This window comes from Acomys russatus, chromosome 2, assembly GCF_903995435.1.
Source record: "Acomys russatus chromosome 2, mAcoRus1.1, whole genome shotgun sequence".
NCBI classification, from domain to species: domain Eukaryota; kingdom Metazoa; phylum Chordata; class Mammalia; order Rodentia; family Muridae; genus Acomys; species Acomys russatus.
This window is the reverse complement of record NC_067138.1, coordinates 94,242,446-94,264,297: the sequence shown is the minus strand read 5'-3', so window position 1 is coordinate 94,264,297 and position 21,852 is coordinate 94,242,446. Positions and strand designations below refer to the sequence as shown.

General features: G+C 41.4%; 1 protein-coding gene across 1 annotated transcript in view; it reads right to left on the bottom strand.

Moving 5' to 3' along the window:
• The window catches only part of Focad (focadhesin), a 282,156-nt gene that overhangs the window by 203,600 nt on the left and 56,704 nt on the right, over positions 1-21,852 (bottom strand). The window contains exons 8-10 of the mRNA XM_051164051.1: positions 18,661-18,748; positions 14,879-15,081; positions 4,605-4,862 (exon numbers count right to left, since the gene is read on the bottom strand). Coding sequence (XP_051020008.1) covers positions 4,605-4,862; positions 14,879-15,081; positions 18,661-18,748 — 549 coding nt within the window. The remainder of the gene's footprint in view (positions 1-4,604; positions 4,863-14,878; positions 15,082-18,660; positions 18,749-21,852) is intronic.

Here is a 21,852-nt window from a genome sequence, read left to right as displayed (position 1 = left end):
GGCTCTCAGATGGACTACTGGATCCCAGCTTTTTTCTGTAGGTTCTGCCCCTGGAGCCATGCAAGGTCATGACAACACCAAAGTCAGATTGAGAAACTAAGGAAAATTCACACTGGAGAACTATCAATAGATGCTAATAATTTATATTATCTTTGATGGCTACTACTCTCAATAATCATAATGTTACCACTTAGAGTAAAATAGTAAGAAGGACATCAGCATATATCTCAACCATTGCTCATTTCTTTCAAATTTATGAATTATGTTCTTTCATAAGGTCTCATAGCAGTGGTCATAACTAAATCAAGATGTCATCCCAAAACAACCCTCAGGTCACCACACTTTAGGTGGTTGAGTCCTCCTGTAGAGGCAGGGACAGAAGGCAGTTTTGAAAAGGCTCTATTGCCCCAGTTTACTTAGTCTCATAAGAGCCTAAAACTTTCCTTTAGTATTAACTCTTCCATGAACTTGAGCCAACTGTCCTCCTACAGAGACAAACCCTCCATTAAATATAAATATAAATATGTGTCACATACGCTTATAAACCAGAAAGAATAGAAATCGCTTCACCCAGAGTGGATTCAGTGCAAATGAATGCATTCACAGCATCTATTCCCTACTGTAAAATCTGCTTTGTCAAAATAGTCCTTTCTTTTTGGCTGCTTGAACTGTAGTTAAACACTATTAAAATAACATGATTGATCACACTGTAATGAAAACAGAAAGGGGGGAGCCTACTACCTCCTATTTCTAGGGTACAACTTCAGGCCATTCCAAATGCTTAACTGCAAGCTCTTATGATGGCATTGTGCACAGCCTGGCGTGCATTTGAGAATCGATATTTAAGCATTTCCCTCCCATGCATAGTAGAAGCACAATTTCACACGATATTTTTCTCATTTCTGTCAAAACTATCCAACAAATGATCAACAGGCATGGAGCATGACTTAACTATATAGCACTGCTTAATAAAGTCTTCATGAATAAGCAAATGAACCTAGGTGGTCACTCCAATGACTGCCTTGCATGGCGCGCGCGCGCGCGCGCACACACACACACACACACACACACACACACACAAATAATAATAATAATATTTATACAGATACTAAGGCAAATAAATAAAACATATAGTGGTAGACACCGCTGACCAGAACCTGGAGCAATCTGAACTGAGAAAAGCATCTGACTTATAGGGAGATGATACCCCAGTGCACTGGTCACCTTACAACGGTTTAGTATTCCCTCGGTACAAACTATGTTTTGCTTGACAGTTTTGTCTTCTTAGCAGACTTCCATGTCTATTATAAGGAAATTATCTTTCCTTTAAAAAAAATCATCTGTTATGGTTTGGATTCAAGAGATATCCCCAAACTCATGTTACACCTTGGTTCCAAGACTCGGAGAAATCAAGCTGGAACTGAGCTGCAAGCTTCCTCACTGCTGCCTAGTCCCCACTGTGCCAGAAGGTACAGCATAATCTGCTGGGAAAGAATTGTCAACAACAGTCCTACTCGACTATGGACCCCAAGTGCTACAGTACCAATCTACCAGGCAAGATGTGCCTACTGGTGCAATAGTGGCAGGACTGTTGTGGGAGTAACCAACTACTTTCTGGCTGGATCTGTAGTCTGCTCATGTCTGGTACTGCAAACCTGATCAAAAGGCCTTGGGTTAAGGTCATAAGCCTTAACATGCAAGCTACTGCTGTTGTTTTGCTAAATACACATGCTAAACACTCAGTTTATGCCCACAGATTAGCACTGCTGTCAGCTTTCACCAGAGAAGTTTCTTCTTGCAGTGAGCCACAGTTAGTGCAGAGAGACTCATAAATAGTCAAAGAGCTAAATATAAGTGATTGTTAAAATGCTCAGCCTTAAATCATCCCTCCAAGGCTCAGGGAACATTGCAGAAGAGGGAAGAGAGAGAATATAAGAGCAAGAGGAGGAGCAGGAAGGGAGGTAATGTTGTGGCACTCTTTCTTACAAGCACAGCTATGCCCCTCTTGAATTCTCAGTAGCTGTAATTAACCGCACAAGATTGGAATTGTCAGTATTCTGTCACAGAGGGCCAAAGGCTCATAAGGCCTTGCCCTCCCTGAGGCACTGAAGGCCGAACAGGTGGCAGGAGAGCGGGGGTGGGGGGTCTAATAAAGATTCAATATGTAGGCAGCTAATGAGAGAGCAATTTTCTTCAGTAGTAAGGTAATTATGAGCCTATAAATAACCCTTCACCCATGCTCATGTAAGTAACCCTAATTAAATTCATTGACACACACACACACTCACGCACACACACACACACTCATGCACACACACACTCACGCACACACACACTCACGCACACACACACACACACACTCATGCACACACACACATAGTGAGAGTGGGTATGAAAATAGAAGGGGCTAGTAAGAAAAAATGGGATCAGTAGGGGGACAAATGAGAGTAATGGGGGAAAAGGGGTAATGGGGATGAATATGATAAAAAAAATGCATGTCACAATAAAACGCCACAACGATGCCTGTTGTATATATAACTAATATATGCTAAATAAAAATTTAGGAGTAAATAATCCATCTGTTAAAAGCTTGGCCTTCATTGATAGAAGCAGTCATTGAGAGGTATCTGGACTGTGGGGACTTTTCTTCCTATACTGATCTATTACTGGATATTCAAATTGATAGCATCATTGGAAGGGGTGGAAAGTGTGAGGTGGAGTCCGCTTAGAGGAATTCTGTGACGGGTGACATGGATTTATAGAGTAAGTCTTATCCCTGACCTGTTCTTGTTTCTCTCCATGCTTTTCCATGATGTTTCCACTCAGCCACAGACCTAAAAACAACAGAACCAACCAACAATGGACAGAACTTCTGAAATTTCAGAGCACGCTCTTATGCTCTCTTCTTCAAGTATTTGTCATAATGGCATTAATTCTGACTGAAATATCCTAACCTCATTCACCGCAACTCTGGAGGCACAGATAATCTGGTAATCCTAAACCTTCACCCACTTCCACTCTACTCGGAACGGCAAACTAAACTGTCTCATTGTGCTGTCCTCATGTGAGGTGCATTATGCACACATGAACCAAGCAAGGAAAATCTACAAACCTTCTGTTTCTCGCTTCCTTTTAAGCCCATAAGTCTTCTACATAAAATTGACAAGGAGCAAAACCCTGTGCCTTGAATACACTGCTTACACCAAGATTGACCTAAACACTAGTCTAATGCAAACTGTTCATAGCAACTTAAGATGAGTTACTGACACTGGTCATCAAGAATTAACCTTTAAATCCCAACACTATAGAAAGGCATTGAGTGGATAAAAAAATAAGAGGTGTGTGTTTGTGTTTGTGTTTGTGTGTGTGTAAAGTGTATACAGATCACTACAGACCACTGTATTTGTTTCAAGAAACTCTTCTTTCCATAATCTCCACTGGACACCTGAGCTTTATCTACTCTAAAAAGAATGTTCTACAAGATATCAACACTGGTGCCCAGCGTGGTGGCGCACACCTTTACTCCCCACACTCAGGGAGGCAGAGACAGGCAGATCCCTGAGTTCAAAGCCAGTCTAATACACAGAGCAAGTCCAGGACAGCCAAGGTTATACCAAGAAACCCTGTCTAGAAAAACCAAAAACACTGATTATGAGTGGGGACCGCTAGAAAATCTCAACCAGATAACTAGCCCAGGAGCAGCATGAAATGGTTAACACTGCGCACAGTGCAGAACACAGTACTTTGCACACACTACAGGTTAGTTGATGGAAACAGTGAGCATGGTATGCCGAGAGCCAAGAGAACGAGAAGCCAAATAGGTAACTTCCCGTGTCAGCATGTTTGCACCAACACCACCACGCAGTGTTTTCAGCTCGGAAGGAGCACATGATTCTGTATCAAGAGGTGAAATTTTTCTTCCCCATGCCAGAAAGAAGACATAAGTACAGACACCAACAAACAGAACCTAAAATAATGCCATGCCTGCTGGGTTAGGAAACCCTTCCTTCACAGAAAGCATTCTAGAGAGTTTCTAACCGGTAGAAAACTAAAGGCACACTGTGCTAAGCTCGTTTCTAATTTTAAACAAAGGAGGGAGGCTTATTTATGTCTGACTGCTTCTTACACTCAAGCTCCATGCAGACAGGAAGACAACTGTTTACCCTAAGTTTCTTGTCTGCAAATCATACCACACAGGGGAAGGGTACAAGGCTTTTGTTTATCGAGTGACTGAGTGAAGGCAGGATTAAACCGGAAGGAGTCTATCATGAGTTGCTTGAGCTGGGTCAGCTTATGGCAATATTAGAACTAAAAGAAACCCACCATGGAATGGGTTGTGAAAAGAGGAACAAAACTGTACTGAATTCATGTTTCCTAGCAAAATATAGTTTTAATTTTAAAAAGTAATGTTTGTATTGATGAGTATACATCAACTCAAGAAGAAGAAGGAGGAGGAGGAGGAGGAAGAGGAGAGAAACCAAATTGGGAAGATATTTTTAAGCCATAATTTAAAACTTCATAAGTAATACACAAACTAAAAATAATATATAATTGTAAATATTAAGCTTTTTCCCCCGTTACCTTTCCATAGTCTTTTTCTTTACCTGAGAGGCATCTGCTTGAGCTAACTGTGTGGTGACCTTCAGTATCTGCTGAAGGTTCTGTCCTGTGTCTTCAATAAGCAGGTGAGCCAGCAGCAAACAAACATGCGTAGGGATCACTGTAGCAGCGGGGAGCAAGGACTCCACCGCAGCCAGCCAGTCACCAGCAGCAGCCTCGTCTCCAGTTACTTCCAGAATCCTCCAGACTGTGAAGATTGAGCCATACATGCCGCTTACAGGAAAAGTAAGGCAGCAGGAGATCTGAGAAGTAGACACAAGAAGGCATTAAAAAAATAAGATGAGTATGTGTCTGAAAAATATTCGTATTCCTGAGATCCACTTATTTTGTAATCCATTATTGACATCACTCCCTCCAACAAAATAAATGCACACTTTGAGGTCCTGCCAAATAGCTCTCCACCCACATGTGAGGTAACAGGATTAGACAAAGAGGAAAACAGTTGCTCCACAGAACCTGAGAACACTTTAGCACAAAATTTTTTTTCTATTTACTATTCATTTCCAATTAAGAACGAGATGGGAAATGGATCAATATACAAGATCCAGAGGCAACAGAATTTGTAAAAATCTATTGCCACTTTAAAAAAAAAAAAAAAAAACTCAAAGTGATCAGCAATAAGAAGAAAAATAGAGACCCCACTTCATTTGCCCAGCTCCAGGCCGTTGCAAGTGGCAGTCCAAGGCAGATGGCAGACTTGGACACAAGACAACTCACATTGCTAACAGACAGTGTGTGGACGGGACCAGAGTTGGTTCGGCTTGAGCCTGGTGATTCATTAGTAATTGTGAATAACTTCTGCAACAAAATGTAGCCGCCAGCTCTGAGTTGAATGAGACCAAGAGATGGTGCTGCATTCCAGCAAATCTGAGAAAAGGCTCCTCACACTAAGTGTGGAGCCGTTGGGTCCAGGGAATGCGCACAACTATGCACTGATGCTTGAGCAGAAATGGCTGAGGAGAAGCCACAGGCATTGCAGAAGCATTTGACACTGTCTGCTAATAGAGTCGTTCAAATTGCACAGAGAAGAATGACAGAAATTAAAATGTCTAACTACCCACTATCAGAGGATGACTTAAGTATAAAAATAACCATTGAAAGGATGGGAAAGCTAAATATTACAATATATGCTCTTTTAAAGTTTATGACTTAGTAGATGTCAGTGATTCACGGAGCTCAGCGACCATTTCCAATGTCTATTTTTACGACATTTTTATCACTCCAAGAGAATACCTCAATAACCTAGCCTACTCTCAGTCCCTGGACCCCACCTCCCCCCCACATACTGGCATTTTACTTCTATTCTGGCTATGGCTATTTTACATTATAGAAACCACATAATTTTGTATCTTATATGACAGGCTTTATATAACAGAGACCACACATTTTGTGACTTCCTTTCACTTTGCATGTTCTCAAGGTCTCTTCATGTCATAGCTGTGTCAGTACTTTTTTTTTTCCTAAATAGCATTGCATCATGTATATATGGCTCCTCTTGTCTATCCATTTGTGATAGATGGGTAGTTGAACCATTTCTATTCTGGGATGCAATGACAAACAATGCATGTCTACAAACATTTGTGAGACAATATAAATACACAGTCCTCTTGAGCATATGCCAAGGAGTGACTGTCAAATTTGAAAATTAAATAATACGGTAAAATCAGATGTGGAAATTCTAGCCACACTAATCACTCACATGAAAAAATTTCCTAACTGAAGATATAAAAGATATAATTTACATAGAAGACTACCATTTTTCCAAAAGAAGGTGAGAAGAAAAGGATATCTTTATTATATTATATATTATATATTGTATAGCAAACTGGTAACCACTAAGCAAAATGTTCCATGTGAAAGATTACAAATGGCACTACTAGAAACCACAGTGAAAAAGAAAGAGGATTCTCATCATATGTCATTTTAGACTTTTTGAACCTTTTAAAATTTAAGCTTAATATCTAAATTTATATACAGTTGTCTCATTAAAAATACTGTTCATAAGAAATTGAAATTATTAATGACTAATTTATTAATGTCTTTTATATTAATGTCAACCAACATTGGACTTGAGACATAAAAGGCTTGGTCTTCGGGAAAACCAAGCCAACTATTAGCTATCATGAAATTTCTCTAAACCTACTTTACTCATTTGTCCAACTTAAAATCTAAAGATGTGTGAAGCAGATAGAGGACATAGATATCTAATAAAGCACCTAGTACAATGCCTGAAACCACAAATGTAGAAAAATATTGTCCCCGTCATCTTGGGGAAAGAAAAACAAAACCAGTTGGTATGAGTAGAAGAGAAAATAACTGGAAATCAACATGAACCATAAATTGAGTGCAAAGCAGGAACATTACTCTAACTTAAGTAAACAAGGAAGGGAAAAGTAATCTCATGTTACTTGAAGTATTATCTCCTTTTTGCTTTTGTTTGCTTAAAGGTAGAACAGCAGTAGGAAGGCAAAATGTTAAATAATGCATCACAGTAAGATCCCTTGCCCCACTGAGTGACAGCTGCTTCTGGCACAGAGTAAAAACAGAAGAAGGGGCAGGTAGGTTTTGCCTTTCAGAAGAAACCGTAAAACATTCCACTTTAATAAATACTAGAATCTAGCATGGTGATGGCGCGTGCAATCCCAACATTTGTGCAGTGGGGCAGGAGAACCAGGACTTCAAGACCAGACAAGCTAATAATGAGATTCTACCTCAAAAAACAAAACAAGGTGGTGGGCATGGTGGTGTACACCTTTAATCCCTACAGAGACTAGCAGAGACCAGGCCAGCCTGGTTTACATGTAGAGTTACAGACAGGCCAGGCTATATAGTATGTCCCACCTCAAAATAACCACACAAAACAATAGAAAAACTACACAAACTCAATAGTAAACAAACAAAACATATATCTGAGGGGCTAGAGAGAGGGCCCAACAGTTAAGAGCACTGGCTGATCTTCCAGAGGACTCAGGTCTCAAAACTGTCCATAACTCCACTTTTAGGGATCTGATACCCTCTTATGCCTTTCCACAGGCACATATGTTATACACAGACCTACATCTGGTCAAAAAAACTGACACACAGTCAGGCAAAGTGGCACATGCCTTTAACCCTAGTACTCAGGGAGGCAGAGGCAGGTGGATTGTGGTGAGTTCAAGGTCAGCCTGGTCTACAAAGCAAGTCCAGGACAGCCAAAGATACACAGAGAAATCCTGTTTTGACAAAAAAAAAAAAAAAAAAAAAAAAAAAAAAAAAAAAAAAAAAAAAAAAAAAAAAAACATTTCCCTAGGCCGGAAGCTCTGATGCTTCACTGGTCTGGAGACCTGGTGGCACTCAGAGGAAGGATAACAGGCTACCAAGAAGAGACTTGATACCCTATGAGCATATAAAGGGGGAAGAAGTCCCCCTCAGGCACAGTCATAGGGGAGGGGTGTAAGGGGAAAATGGGAGGGAGGGAAGAATGGGAGGATATAAGGGATGGGATAACCATTGAGATATAACAAGAATAAATTAATTTTTTAAAAAACAAACACAAAAAAAGGAAAAAAAAACAATCAAACCCCAATACACATAAAATTGCAATTTTAAAATATTTATTAGATAGTTGTAAAATACATTTTATCAATTTTTATAAAAGAATTGGGACTATCTAATTTTAAAAGGCTTTTCTAAGCTAAGCAGTGGTGGCACCTTTAATCCCAGCATACAGGAGGCAGAGTTTTAGGCCAGCCTGGTCTTTACAGTTAGTTCCAGGACAGCCAAGGCTATACAATGAAACCCTGTCTCAAAAAAAAGGGGGGGGGGATGGGGGGGTTCTAAAAATGTTCAGGTGCACTATTTGAACTGATTGAAAAGTCAGACATTTGACATTCTTTGTCGAGCTAAAGAGGTCTGTGAATACAGGTGAACACAGGTTGTTAACAGATGAATAGCATTCATCTGTAACACTGACTACAACAGACCTCATAGACAAAAGACAGTGACATGGAAACTCAGCACTCAGGAGACTGAGGACAGGGAGCTCTGTGAGTTTGAGGCCAGCCTGGTCTACATAACCAGAGAAACACAGGGAAACTGTCTCAAAACCTAACAACAAGAAGTGTCTTTCTCTTCAGTCCTCTGTTCCCATGACCAATCTAGATGAGAGTTGAGAGATGTGGGAATGCTTGGTTATCGTCAAGTAACTCACATCATCCTCAAAGTAAGAACTAGGCTTAGCCTTAATTTCCAAGCAAACACTGTAAAGAAACCAGTTCATTTCAACTTACTACTAATTTACTACATTTTTTACCATGTATCTACCCAAACACTATTAGTATTTCCTCCTAAATTCAGCACAAAGATAAAGTACTGGAGGGAGGGAGAGAGGGAGGTGGGGGGAGGGAGAGGGAGGAGAGATAGGTGGGAGAACACATTTTAGGCTCTAGACTTAAAGAGGAAAATCTGAAATTCAACTCTATCCTTCACAGCACATGTGATGGGGACACACCCATGGCCTCTCTAATCTCAGCCTCCTGGCTTGGAATGAGTGCTTTAAGAACAGCCTTGGGACTGGGACACAGGTCAGTGGTGGGTGGACTACCTGCTTACCATGTGAGAGGCCAAGCAGGATCCAAGCAATATACAGAGGAGAGAGGGGAGGGGAGGGAAGAGGAGGGGAGGGGAGGGAAGAGGAGGGGAGGGGAGGGAAGAGGAGGGGAGGGGAGGGAAGAGGAGGGGAGGGGAGGGAAGAGGAGGGGAGGGGAGGGATGGCACTTGCAGGTAAATACCTCTCCCCAATCACTAGGAAAACTAAAATCAGAAGAGACGCAGGAACAGCAGTTAGCAAGGATGAAGAGAACCTGGACTCCTCACATACTGTGATGGGAATTTCTCAGCTACACAGTACTGTAGGATGACCCACAGCTCTACAGACCTACCCAAGAGAAACAAAAGCACATGCCACATAAAAACTTGCATATAAATGTTCGCTATAACATATTCACAGTAAAAAAAAAAAAGTGAAAATAGCCCAAAGTTCACCATAGAGGAAGAGAAATGAAACACTGCTCAGCCAAGGTACCAGGATAAAAACTGAAATGCGCCTGTAATCCCCGCACTCAGGAGACAGAGGCAGGCCTCTATGGGTCGGAAGCTAGCCTGGTCTACAGAGTGAGTTTCAGAATAGCCAAGGCTACACAAAGAAACCCTGACTTGAGAAAAAAATTACAAAACAAAACAAAAAGCTAGTACAAAGGCCCACTCACTGTATGAACCCGTTTTTGTGAAGAATCCAAAGTAGACAACTTCCCCCTAGAGAGCAGGTCAGGGGCTGCCCAGGCTAAGGAGGGAGGGCAGGTTACATGAGGTGCAGCTTTTGAGATGACATTAACAAACAGTATTGGCCTTGTCACTGTGATACATATACAACCTGAACAAATCCAAAGACTGTGACTTGTACATCTGACCTGTATACATTATGGATGTGAACTTCATTCCAATAAACGACTAAAAGTCAGGCAAAGGCACTCGTACACATCAAATAAATAAATCTAAAGGGGGGGCTCCCAAAGCATGGCCTCTGGCAAGCTATTCCCTTCTCGGTGCTCCAGTTACCTCTTCAATAAAACTACCTCACAGGTGTGGTGGGACAGCACGGCTAACACAGAGGCTAGAACGGAAACGGCAACCCCATGAAGAGCACGATGCTTTCCAACTCATTTACCCGGGGCCCACAGAGATTCAGCCACCAGTCAAAAGCCATGCAGCTGAAAACAGAAAGGGAAAAAAAAAAGGCAGTAATGATGAGCATCAATTTTATAGTGGCTGTAAGGAATGGGAGTTTCTCATACCACACATGCTCAGCAGGTCTTAACATTAGCTCTAAGGAAGATAATCACAACTCACTGGAAATTCCATGACTCTTAAAGTAAGAGAGAATATCCAAGAGATTTTCTGCTTCCTACAATTCAAAATAAAGCCTAGCTGGTACTGTTTGATCAACAGGGCCCAGAAATACTATACACACACACACACATACATACACACACACACACACACACACACACGCACACACACACACACACACACACACACACACACAAGCTTGCAGTAGACCCTAGCTGAGTCAAGCTATCCTTATCTTTCCATTGACCAGAACAGTTTCGTAGAAATGATATTTGTCATCTGAGCAAGTACAGGAACTCAGCCCTAAGTCTCACTCACTTCATCAAACCACATTCCTTTCCCATCCCCCTAAGAGTTCCCACAGTTCTGTGTTGCCTGCTTTCAGGTGTGCTGCCACAACTCCAGCCATTCTCTGCGGGCTCTGTGGTAACACAGCAGTAGTTGCCAGCATTCCTTCTTTGCCCTCTAGTGCAATGCCAGTCCCTGTCAACAGAGGGCACAGGAGACAGGCTGCCTCTTAGAGAGTAGCAACAGTCCTCCACAGCTACTCTCATAGCACTCTGGGGAGTAAGTAACTACCTTTACTAGCCAATAATCACTTGTGGTGGTTCCTCCTACTCAAATCTCTCTCCTCAGTAACCCTAATTCGTATACACCAATGTTATCTTTTAGTTTCCACTATCTTGGGAGGCTTTTCAAACACTTTAGAATTTATACCTAGTAGATGATAAGTTTTTAACCTGAGGTTACAATAGGTGGTTTCAAATATCATACTTAATAGCAAACTAGGAAAAAAAAAGATCATGTTTTCCATACACTACAAAAATACTAGATTTTAAAGGCATGAATACCACATTTACAATGGTGCATTTCTTTCTATCTTGGGGATAGAAAGATTTTAAGGCTTGTTTTACTTCAGAAATGGAGAGGCCATTATGGCTCTCTATGCCGGGGTATTTAACCTACATCCTGTTCTTCTGAAGAAAAGCTCTAGTTATAATCAAACCCTGAGTCAGAATCACCAAGACAAATCACTAAAAACAGCAAATAGAGGGCTTTCTGTGATGACTCAATAGGAAAATAGCCTAGTGCTATGAGAGGTGCACATTTTCTATGAACAAAACTTGACAAATACCAAATATCTACCATTGGATCGAGTATTTTGGATGAAGAGATAAATTAGTTAATGTTACTTAAATATGAGGGAAAGAAGACATTCAGTTAGACAACTAGCTAAAACTGTTTGTTTCTTTGCTTTGTTTGAGACAGGGCTTCTCTGTGTAGTCCTGACTGTTCTGGAACTCACATTTTAGACTATACTGGCCTTGAACTCAAGAGATCTGCCTGTCTCTACCTCCCAAGTGCTGGGATTAAAGGCAAAGGCTGCCACCACTGCCTGACTTCTAACTAAAGCCTTTCCCTGTGATCAGCTGAGAGATTTAAAGCAGATGCACTCAGGGTTAAAAATTCCAAGATGATCAATGACGCTAACAATTACTATCACGACCCTCTCCTAACGGCCTGAGGAAAAAGCACTATCCTCTCCCTCTGTGAGCTCTTCACAGAGCTGATGGAGCAAACATAACATCACACAGTATTTGTTGCATTAGGTAAATAAAAGAAATGCTGGGAACAGGAAGCACAGTGGATACTGACTTGAGGACTTGAAAACATTTGGCATGTCTGGGAGAACAGGCAGTTCATACAGAGGACATGAAAAAGCAGTGTGTGTGAAACCGAAGGGACTTGGTGAGTGTGAGGCTAAGTTGATTTGATAGGTGTGTTTGGAATACAGTGCCTACACAGGTACCTGGGGAAAAGAAGCCCACAGTGATGTGTGGCTTGGGTTTTTAAAAACAGTAATAGATGTCCACTCATAGCCTCACAGCCTTAGTAAGACAGCAGAGCATCACAAACAGGACATTCATAGCTTCAATAGCATCCCTTCCTCCTCCCTCCTCACCAACAGCTGCTCAATCGAAAGTGCAGCTACCGAAACTGATGAATAAGATACACACACACACCTGAGCAAACAGTAAGCTGAGTCCTTAGGTATTAGAGCTCGAGTGAGCCTCAGTAAATAGCACTTTTGATTTAAAGGTACACAATTCAAAATACATCCTGCCTGGGCCATAGCACTGGCCCCATCCCTGCCTCACCCAGGATCCTTTCATTGTGCTATATGGTAAATTAGGAGGAAATCTACAAAAAGTTATTAGATTCTTGCCAGTCTATTTAGAACTCAGATACAATTTCCTTCTCATTCTGTTAAGTTGGGTATCTATTTCAAGAATTAGAACTATAGGTAACAATCTGGGTTTAGGAAGCTGTTTAATACCTATTTAACTCATTTCTAGTATATTTTCAGGCAAGGAATGACAGTAACTAGACCCTAACCCTAACAATGCATGACAAAAGGGACCTCCCTTTTTACAGATGAAGGAACAAGCCCACTCCAGTTTGTGTTGGTACTGACCCCTCCCTCCACGGAGACTTTGGCACTTTGCTGGATTTATCTTAATTCTCATTCCAACCCCTAAGAGGGGAGCTGAGAAGTAATACATTTTTCGAAGCACTGTTTAAAAAGAGAATGGGCCTGACAAAAATGCCCTAGGACCCAGCATCTTAAGCTACTATCACAGAAAAGGGAGACCCAGGGCCAACGATAGGGTTCAGTGGGTAAAGGCACATGCTGCCAAGCCTAACAGCATGGGTTCAATCTCTGGGATCTAGGCACAGGACAGAGGGAGAGAACTGAGTCCTGAAGCTTGTCATCTTGTAGTGGAAGTTTTGGTTTCTTTAAAAACCCAGTTATGTTGTTTTTGCTTAAATCCCAAGTGTGGAATATGGGGCTGCTTTTAGTTTGTCCACAGCTGAACACGGCCTCGTGTGGGCTCAGAGAAGGGCTTTGGTCTTTGCCAGCTGGAGATAGTTTAACTCTGGGGACTATGAGAGGGTATAAATACCAGAGCACAGAGAGGAGAAAAGGAAATTTCAAGAAATGCATTGAGGAGACAGTCAGAGGAGGAAGAAGGCTGCTGGCTTGTCTGTTGCTGGTTTGCTGGACCACTAGATATCCTGACAACCGAGATTGGTATTGCTCCCAAAGATCCCCAGGACCCTAATCAGCCAGAAGTAGACAAAAAGAACTCCACCCATCTCCCCACTAAACTTCTTTCTCTCCTACCAGGTGTTGGGGGATTAGAAGGGATTGGGGTGCGAGGTAGAGGCATAAGAAACACAAATAAAATAGAGTTTAAAAGTATGCCAACATCTTAATCCCAGCACTTGGGAGGCAGAGGCAGGCAGATCTCTGTGAGTTCAAGGCCAGCCTGGTCTACAAAGTAAGTCCAGGACTGCCAAGGATACACAGAGAAACCCTGTCTCAAAAAACCAAAATAAATAAATAATGACGACGATGATGATGATGATGATGCCAACATCATGTGACCTCCACAAATGTTCAGTTGTATGTGGGCACACCTACACAGACACATACACACACAATTTTAACATAAGAGAAAACAAAGGAAAAGGGGGGAGGATGAGAACACACAATGGAGTAAATGGGGCTGCCACTCCCACTGTAGAACCAACTGCTGCCTCAAGGGTCCCTCCTCGTTCATGGCCAGACAGTCTTACAAGGCAGTAAGAAAGCACTGGCAGGCCTACTGTCTTCCACTTGAGGCAGAAAAACATGTTCATACATAAAGACAAGAGTCACTGGCCTGGAACTCTAACATTATGAGCCATGTCAATCTTATACTAACCCCAGAACTTCCAGGCTTTGAGGAACATTTCCTACTTGAGAGACCCCCAACTAGCAAGTTGTTGGACATGCATTAATGGCCTCTGAGAATGAAGGGCTCCATGCTCGGGTATGTTGGAGAAGCCTTAGACAGGGAAGAAAGAGAGCTCCATGGCTCAGAGCACGTGCTGCCCTTGTAGGGCACTGGACCCACAGGTGCCTCACAACCACCTGTAAATTCCAACTCTAAGGGATTTGAAACCCTCTTCTGGCCTCCGTGGAAACCCACCTGCATGTGTGTAAAATAGATCTGCTAAAAACAGAAATGAAAGAAGTGCTAGATGAAACAGACTTCATTTAGTTTCCTCCAAACTACGCAATACCATTAGCGTTTAATGTATACTGGAATCCCAAAAGTAAGAAAGATTCTACACCGTTTCTAGAACTTACTGACCACAGGGCCATTTTACCCTCCCTTCATCGTCCAGAGAAGTACACCATCCCCCACACTACTGCCTGACAAATCTGGAAACTGCCATGAGTTTACATCTGAACAGAAATTTCATCAGGAAGTGTCAGAAAAGGTACAGGGGCCCTGACGAGAAATGAAGAGGGACCTGTTACCTTGTGGTGCTCATCTTGGTGGCACTCCCTCTGCAGCAGTTCCAAAAGGCTCAGAGCCACCTGCTGCCTGGAGGGACCCTCCTCCCCCACAGCCAAGCAGTCTTCCAAGGCAGTGGACGATAACATCTGCAGAAGAGGCACCACAAGCAGCAGGGACACCTTTGGGATTTTCTGGCCCTCAGCAAGAGACAGGAGCTTCAAAGCTGATCATCAAAATAAGAGGTCACAATTTTTATTTTAATTAGCACCAATCAAACAGAATGTTATTTTACCAGTGAAATAGTTTTTCTTGCCCTTTTACAACCAGCTCAGACATAACTAGGATGGTAACTCGGGGTACAAATGAATAACAGTAACATAAAAGCTAACTGCATGTTTTTTTAAGCTATTGATATTCATAAGGGAAAAGTAACGATACTTTTAGAGACAATTATACACACGATTTATATATAAGTTTTTGGTCACTGTGATTTTTTAAAATACAATTAAGCATTTGTCCTTTATATTTCTCAGCCCCTATTAACAAATAACCAAGAGACCAGACACGCCTGATCAGTGGATAATAAGGGCAGCACATGCACTTCTTCAACAAACAAGCCACAGGTCACATCAGCAGATGCAAAGTGAAGGAGCACTGCCTGTCAGCTGGGCTGCTAAGAAGTGAATCGCTGAAGTCCCAAAGCCACCACCATAAAACTCTTTGCCAGCATGCACAGTGAGTTAGCCATGCACAGGACCTCCTGGAAACTAGTAACAGAATGAGTCAGGATATGTCAACTTTTTGTTCTTACTAGATTTTTCAAGGTTACTGAATAAACTCTGATTTTCTTAAAGATGCTATTCATAGGCTTCAGAGCCAAACTATCAAAGCAATCAAGTAATTTCACCACTACAACAACAACAACAACAACAACAACAACAACAAATCTCTGGGCATTAAGTCATATCAATGCCTTGTCCGTATTTTGCTTTAAATGACTTGGAAATCGAAGCTTAACATGAGCTAAAGTGAGAACACATTACTGTAAGATATTTTCCCTAAATATTGGCTTTAATCCACAGTTGTTTATAAGACATTATAAAAATCTATTACCTTTTTGTAAAGACCAGGCACACATACTGAATATTACATTATACATTTTCCAGACATTCTTATAAGGTATTGTTATAATCAAGTCTAGTATGATTAAATACACAGAATATTATATTAATGCTTGCATTTTGAATTTGAAATGATTGGCGTTCTCTTGATTATCTATTACTTTGAAAACTGAATAGTTTCCCAATATACTAAACAGTTTCAAATGACAGACTGTCTTAACAATTTTCAGTGTAGTTTATTCCCTTAACCAAGATAACCTCAAAACAGGCATTGGTTTACAAGAGAAAGAAGTCTGCTCGCTAACAGCTGCTCCAAGCATCTGCTGGGTCCTGTGTCATTTTTCTATTGTGCATGAGCCAAAACATATGTTTGCAACTTCAGAATTAGAAATGCAGTTTCCCTAGGGCTTTGGAAATTTTTGTCAATAAAAGAAATAAATCCATTTATACAAAAAGGCAAATCTACAAAGACAAAAGACATTAGGGCCAGTGAGGTGGGTCAGTGGATGAAAGTGCTAGCCCTGCAAAGCCTGGTGACCTGAGTTTCAGCTCTGGCCCTGGAAAGGTGAAAGTAGAGAACACACTCTGTCACCTGGGCTCCCCACACATGTGATGCCCTGTGTACATGCACACACACACAATAATAATGGCAAATGTCTCTATGTTGTTTTTTTTGTTTTTTTGTTTGGTTTTTTGAGACAGGGTTTCTCTGTGTAGCCTTGGCCATCATGGACTCGCTTTGTAGACCAGGCTGGCCTCGAACTCACAGCGATCCGCCTGCCTCTGCCTCCCGAGTGCTGGGATTAAAGGCGTGCGCCACCACGCCCGGCATGTTGTTTATTTTTATTTCCTAGTTTTACTTGCATTTATGCCTGTGCAGCATGTGCATGCAGTGCCCGCAAAGATCAGAAGAGGACACAGGATCCCCTGGAACTAGAATTACTGCCATGTTGAGTGATGGGAACCAAGCCCAGGTCCTCTGAAAGAACATCTAGTGCTCTTTACTCAAGCCCGGAGACAATTTTGTTCTCAAAGACAGAGTAATATCTTCTCTATGGCTGCACTTGGAAATGATGACTAATACCATTAGACACAAGAAATTTAGGGGACAGTGGTGATTTAAAAGAATTCTAAAACTAGATTGTATTGCTGACTGTACAGAACAAAAAATTTTGAAATACTTTATTGAGCCAGGCATGGTGGTGCACACCTTTAATCCCAGCACTCAGGGAAGTAGAGGCAGGTGGATCCCTGTGAGTTTCAGGCCAGCCTGGTCTACAGAGAGTACAGCCAAGGCTACACAGAGAAACTCTGTCTCGAAAAAGAAAACAAACAAAACAAACAAACAAAAATCCTTTATTGTACACTCTCAGCGGTACATCTCATGATATGTAAATTATACCACAACATAGCTTTGTAAAAGCCTGGTGCCCGTGGCCTCCAGGAGATACCAAGTGCACTGTTGGAGAAAAGGCAAAGTCAGTCCAAATGGAACCAGCGAAGAGCAGACAAAGAATACGAGGCAAAAGCAGCCTCGTCTCTTTCATGCATTGAGGCAACTTCCAAGCCATTCACTCTTAAGATATTGACAAGTTAATGTCCCAGAGGAGAAGGCACTGCAAAAATTTATGTAAGGTATTTGAATTTTCAGTCCCTCATTAACACACACTTCATATTGGACCAAGCAATGCTAGACAACATAAAGAAAAACAGCAAAATGCAAAGATATGTCTTATTTGCCCATCAGTGGGAGAAAGAAACTGGACTTCACAATTAGCACATTTTACTTCCCTTCAACATGCCATCACCTTCCTTTAAATCGGTATTAGACAATTAAAAGAGCATCATCATTCATGTAACCTCTAAACATTAATTACAACTTGTGCAGCATAAAATCAATTATAAATAAGTCTCTTGTGGTTGGGGTGTGTGTGTGTGTGTGTGTGTGTGTGTGTGTGTGTGTGTGGTGTAGAGGGCTACGGGAGTGTAGTATGTGTGATACGTGTTTGTAAGTCTGTGTGTGTGTGTGTGTGTGTGTGTGTGTGTGTGTGTGTGGTGAAGGGGGCTGTGGGGGTGTGGTGAATGTGATACATGTTTGTGAGTCTATGTGTGTGCATGTCTGTGTAGTATGTGTGTGCAGTGTGAAGAGGTGTAGTGTGGGGTGTGTGTGTGTGTGTGTGTGTGTGTGTGTGTGTGTGTGTAGAAGTCAGAGGACAACTCATGGGATCAGTTCTCTCCTCCAACCGTGTAGGCTCTAGGGATTGAACTTTAATTGTCAGGTGTGACAGCAAGGGCTTTTACCCCCTGAGCCATTTCTCTGGCACAAAATAGAACCTTGAAACCAAACACAACCTGCAAGACAGTTAACTTCATACAAGGGTCTTATATTATTCTCATTTTGGTATATAATTTTGAATAAAGAAAATGGTTCATATACATTTTTAAATGACATTGTACTATCATTTCTTTCATTACTTAAAGTGCAGGAAAGATACTGGAAAAATTAGGAGCTATGGAACATACACAGACTAGCACTAGAGTAAAAAGAAAAATCTACTTGGTAACAATTAGAATGACCCAGACTAGAAATGCCAAATGTGTGACAGGGCATGCTACACCGCTCTAGGAACACCTGGCAGCACGCATACAACGACGCTTTCGGGAGAGTGTGTGTCCTTTACCTAGGTTCAATATTGGCTTCTGCTGACTTGCTGGAGCCTGTAGAAGTAGTAAAGCCATTCCAATAATGATCAGTTTGACAGGAAAGTCCTAGAAATATAAGAGAACAAAAAACTTTATTGAAAAGCATAAGGAACCATGGCTTCACAACATGTGTCCAAGGAGCACGTTCTTACACCGTGGAGAGTACCTAGTCCAGTCTGGACTACTGAAGATGTCATTGGCCAATGTCACACAGAGTAATGTAAGTGTTAAATCAGGGGCCAAAAAGCCACAGACTAGAACCAAAATAATTCCAAGGGGAAAACGTTGGTTTTGGTTCACTCCTCCCTGCTTGGTTTGTTTGTTGATTGGTTTGGTTTGGTTTGGTTTGGTTTGGTTTGGTTTGGGTTTCGTTAAAGAAGAAAATATACTACCACAAGTCTTGAGAGGAGCGAGTCCTTCTGAGCTGCTGCAACAGCCAGAAATGCCGGATTTAGGAACACTTCATTAGGAAAAAGTAACTTACCTTTTCTACTGACCTGACATTAGACACATTTCATCTATATAACTTAGAAAATAAATTGCACGAAATAGCATTTAATAAACTGTATTACAAAAAGGAAATAGTGGGAAGGAGGTAGAGACCTTAATTATCAAGCATATTAACAAAGAGATAAGCACAGAATACGTTCAGCAAGGACACCAGTGACGAGGACACACACAGTCAGTTCTAACCAAGATGGCAGGCATCAGAACAAAAAACAGTAAGGCAACTTCAGTCCACTCAGCAATTTCACAGAAAAGCTCACAGACTCGAATCATGGAAATGAAAACAGACAGAAGAGGTGGAGGGGGGTGGTAAAGCCAAATGTGGGGGGTAAAGCCAAATGTGGGGGGTAAAGCCAAATGTGGAAGGGTAAAGCCAAATGTAAAGAAACAGATGTGGGGAACAACTGCAGCGGGTCCAGCAGAAACGATACTCTGCGAGACACTGTCAATTCTGACAAAAATCAATAACCCCTTCCATCTCACCTTTACCCACAAGAATGAAACTGAACTATAAAATATTCTAAATCCCTGTATAATGGACTTTAAAAACAAAACATCAAAAGAAAGAAACTAAACTTCATAAATTAAATGTGCCAATTTGTTGTGTGTTTTTTTTTTTGTAAATATTTATGTTCATTGCTTTGAAATATAGTTGAGAGCAAGGAAGCAAGCAACCTATATTTGTCAGAGAATGATTTTCTTTTCTTTTTTCTTTTAGTTTTTTCAAGACAAGGTTTCTTTGGGTAACAGAGTCGTGGCTGTCCTGGACTGGCTTTGTAGACCAGGCTGGCCTCGAACTCAAGATCCTCCTGCATCTGTTTCCCAAGTACTGGGATCAAAGGTATGCGCCACCATGCTCTGGCTTCAGAGGATGATTTTTGATGGCTTTTAAAACTAACATACTGATGATGTATACCATCACATCGTTTTCTGTCATATTTCTATTAATTTCTACCTGTCCATATAAAACAGAAAGGTAGTAAAATTATTTACATTCTAAATTTGAAAACTTCCAAAAAAAAAAAGAAAGAAAGAAAGAAAAGAAAACTTCCAAGAGATATATAGACAAAGCATGACATAGTATACTAATAGCTTGGCTTAACACCAAGCTTTTGTACCAAGCGTCATTGAAAAGAGAAAAAAAAATAGCATCTTAAAATTTAAAAATAGACCAGGTATGGTGGCACACATCTTTAATCCCAGCACTCGGGAGGCAGGGGCAGATGGATCTCTGTGAGTTTGAGTCCAGCCTGGTCTACAAAGTGAGTCCAAGACAGCCAAGGCTACACAGAGAAACCCCGTCTCAAAAAACAAAAACAAACGAAACAAAACAAAAAAACGTTTAAACAGAATGGAAGCATTTCCAATGGCTAGAGCTTAAAGTAAATATCATAAATGAAAGAAACCTACAAGTAGAACATTATGAAAGGCAGATTTGGGCCCAGGGGTCCCGCTGAAACTAAGGCACCAGCTAAGGACAATACAGGCGGTAAACTTTAAACCCCTACCCAGATCTAGCCAATGGTCAGAACATTCTCCACAGTTGAGTGGAGAGTGGGGTATGACTTTCTCACGTACTCTGGTGCCTCACATTTGACCATGTCCCCTGGAGGGGGAGACCTGGTGGCACTCAGAGGAAGGACAGCTGGTAGCCAAGAAGAGACTTGATACCCTATGAGCATATACAGGGGGAGGAAATCCCCCTCAGGAACAGTCATAGGGGAGGAGAATAAGGGGAGAATGGGAGGGGGAGGAATGGGAGGATACAAGGGATGGGATAACCATTGAGATGTAACAAGAATAAATTAATAAAAAAAAAAAAAGAAAGACAGTAACCTTCTCTGGCATGCTTGAGACTGGTCATAAAGAGCAGAGGTGACAGCAAAGGAACTGGACGTCAAAAATCTAAATTATATCAAAATATCTAATATTTATTTGAGATATCAATAATATAGTCAGAGTAGATGGTGCAGGATTAAAAGAGATAAATCCTAAATTGCTTTATAAATTTTTGCTTTGTTTGTTTGATTGATAGACACCAGAACACAACAATGTGAATTGAACTCTTAAGTTTTTTAAGTTATTCTTTGAGAATTCCATGTATGTATTCAATGAAATATGATAATATCATCCCCAATTTACCTCCTCCTCCACCTCCCGGATTCCCAAAACATGAACTCAAGGCTTCATGCCCTCGTCTCCCTCTTCTTAATTAACCCACTAATTCCTATCATTGCTGCCATATGTGCATGGGTGTAGAGTTATCCATTGGACCGTGGACAACTGACCAGTGGTCACACCACGGTGCTGGCATTTCTCATGCCTCTTCCACCAACTACAGTTCCTCTGTCATAAAACAGACATGTTCTGCACATGCAATACAGCCCCAGGACACAACTCTTTGCTTTCTGTCCCCAAACTGCAAGCTCTAGAAGTTCAAGCCCCACAAAAGAAAGCTTCACAAACTGGCGAGAGGATCATCTGGACAGACGGTTACTCTTTGTCCCGGATCCTTCTTGGTCTGAAACATATTTCACAAGGCCTCTAGGAAGACTCTATAGAATGGAGCAGCTGGTGGCTTATATAGCAATAGTCTATTGCCATGTTTCTCCCAACTCAACCCTTCCCAGCATGCTTTCTGGGGTCACATTTGTAAATGACCT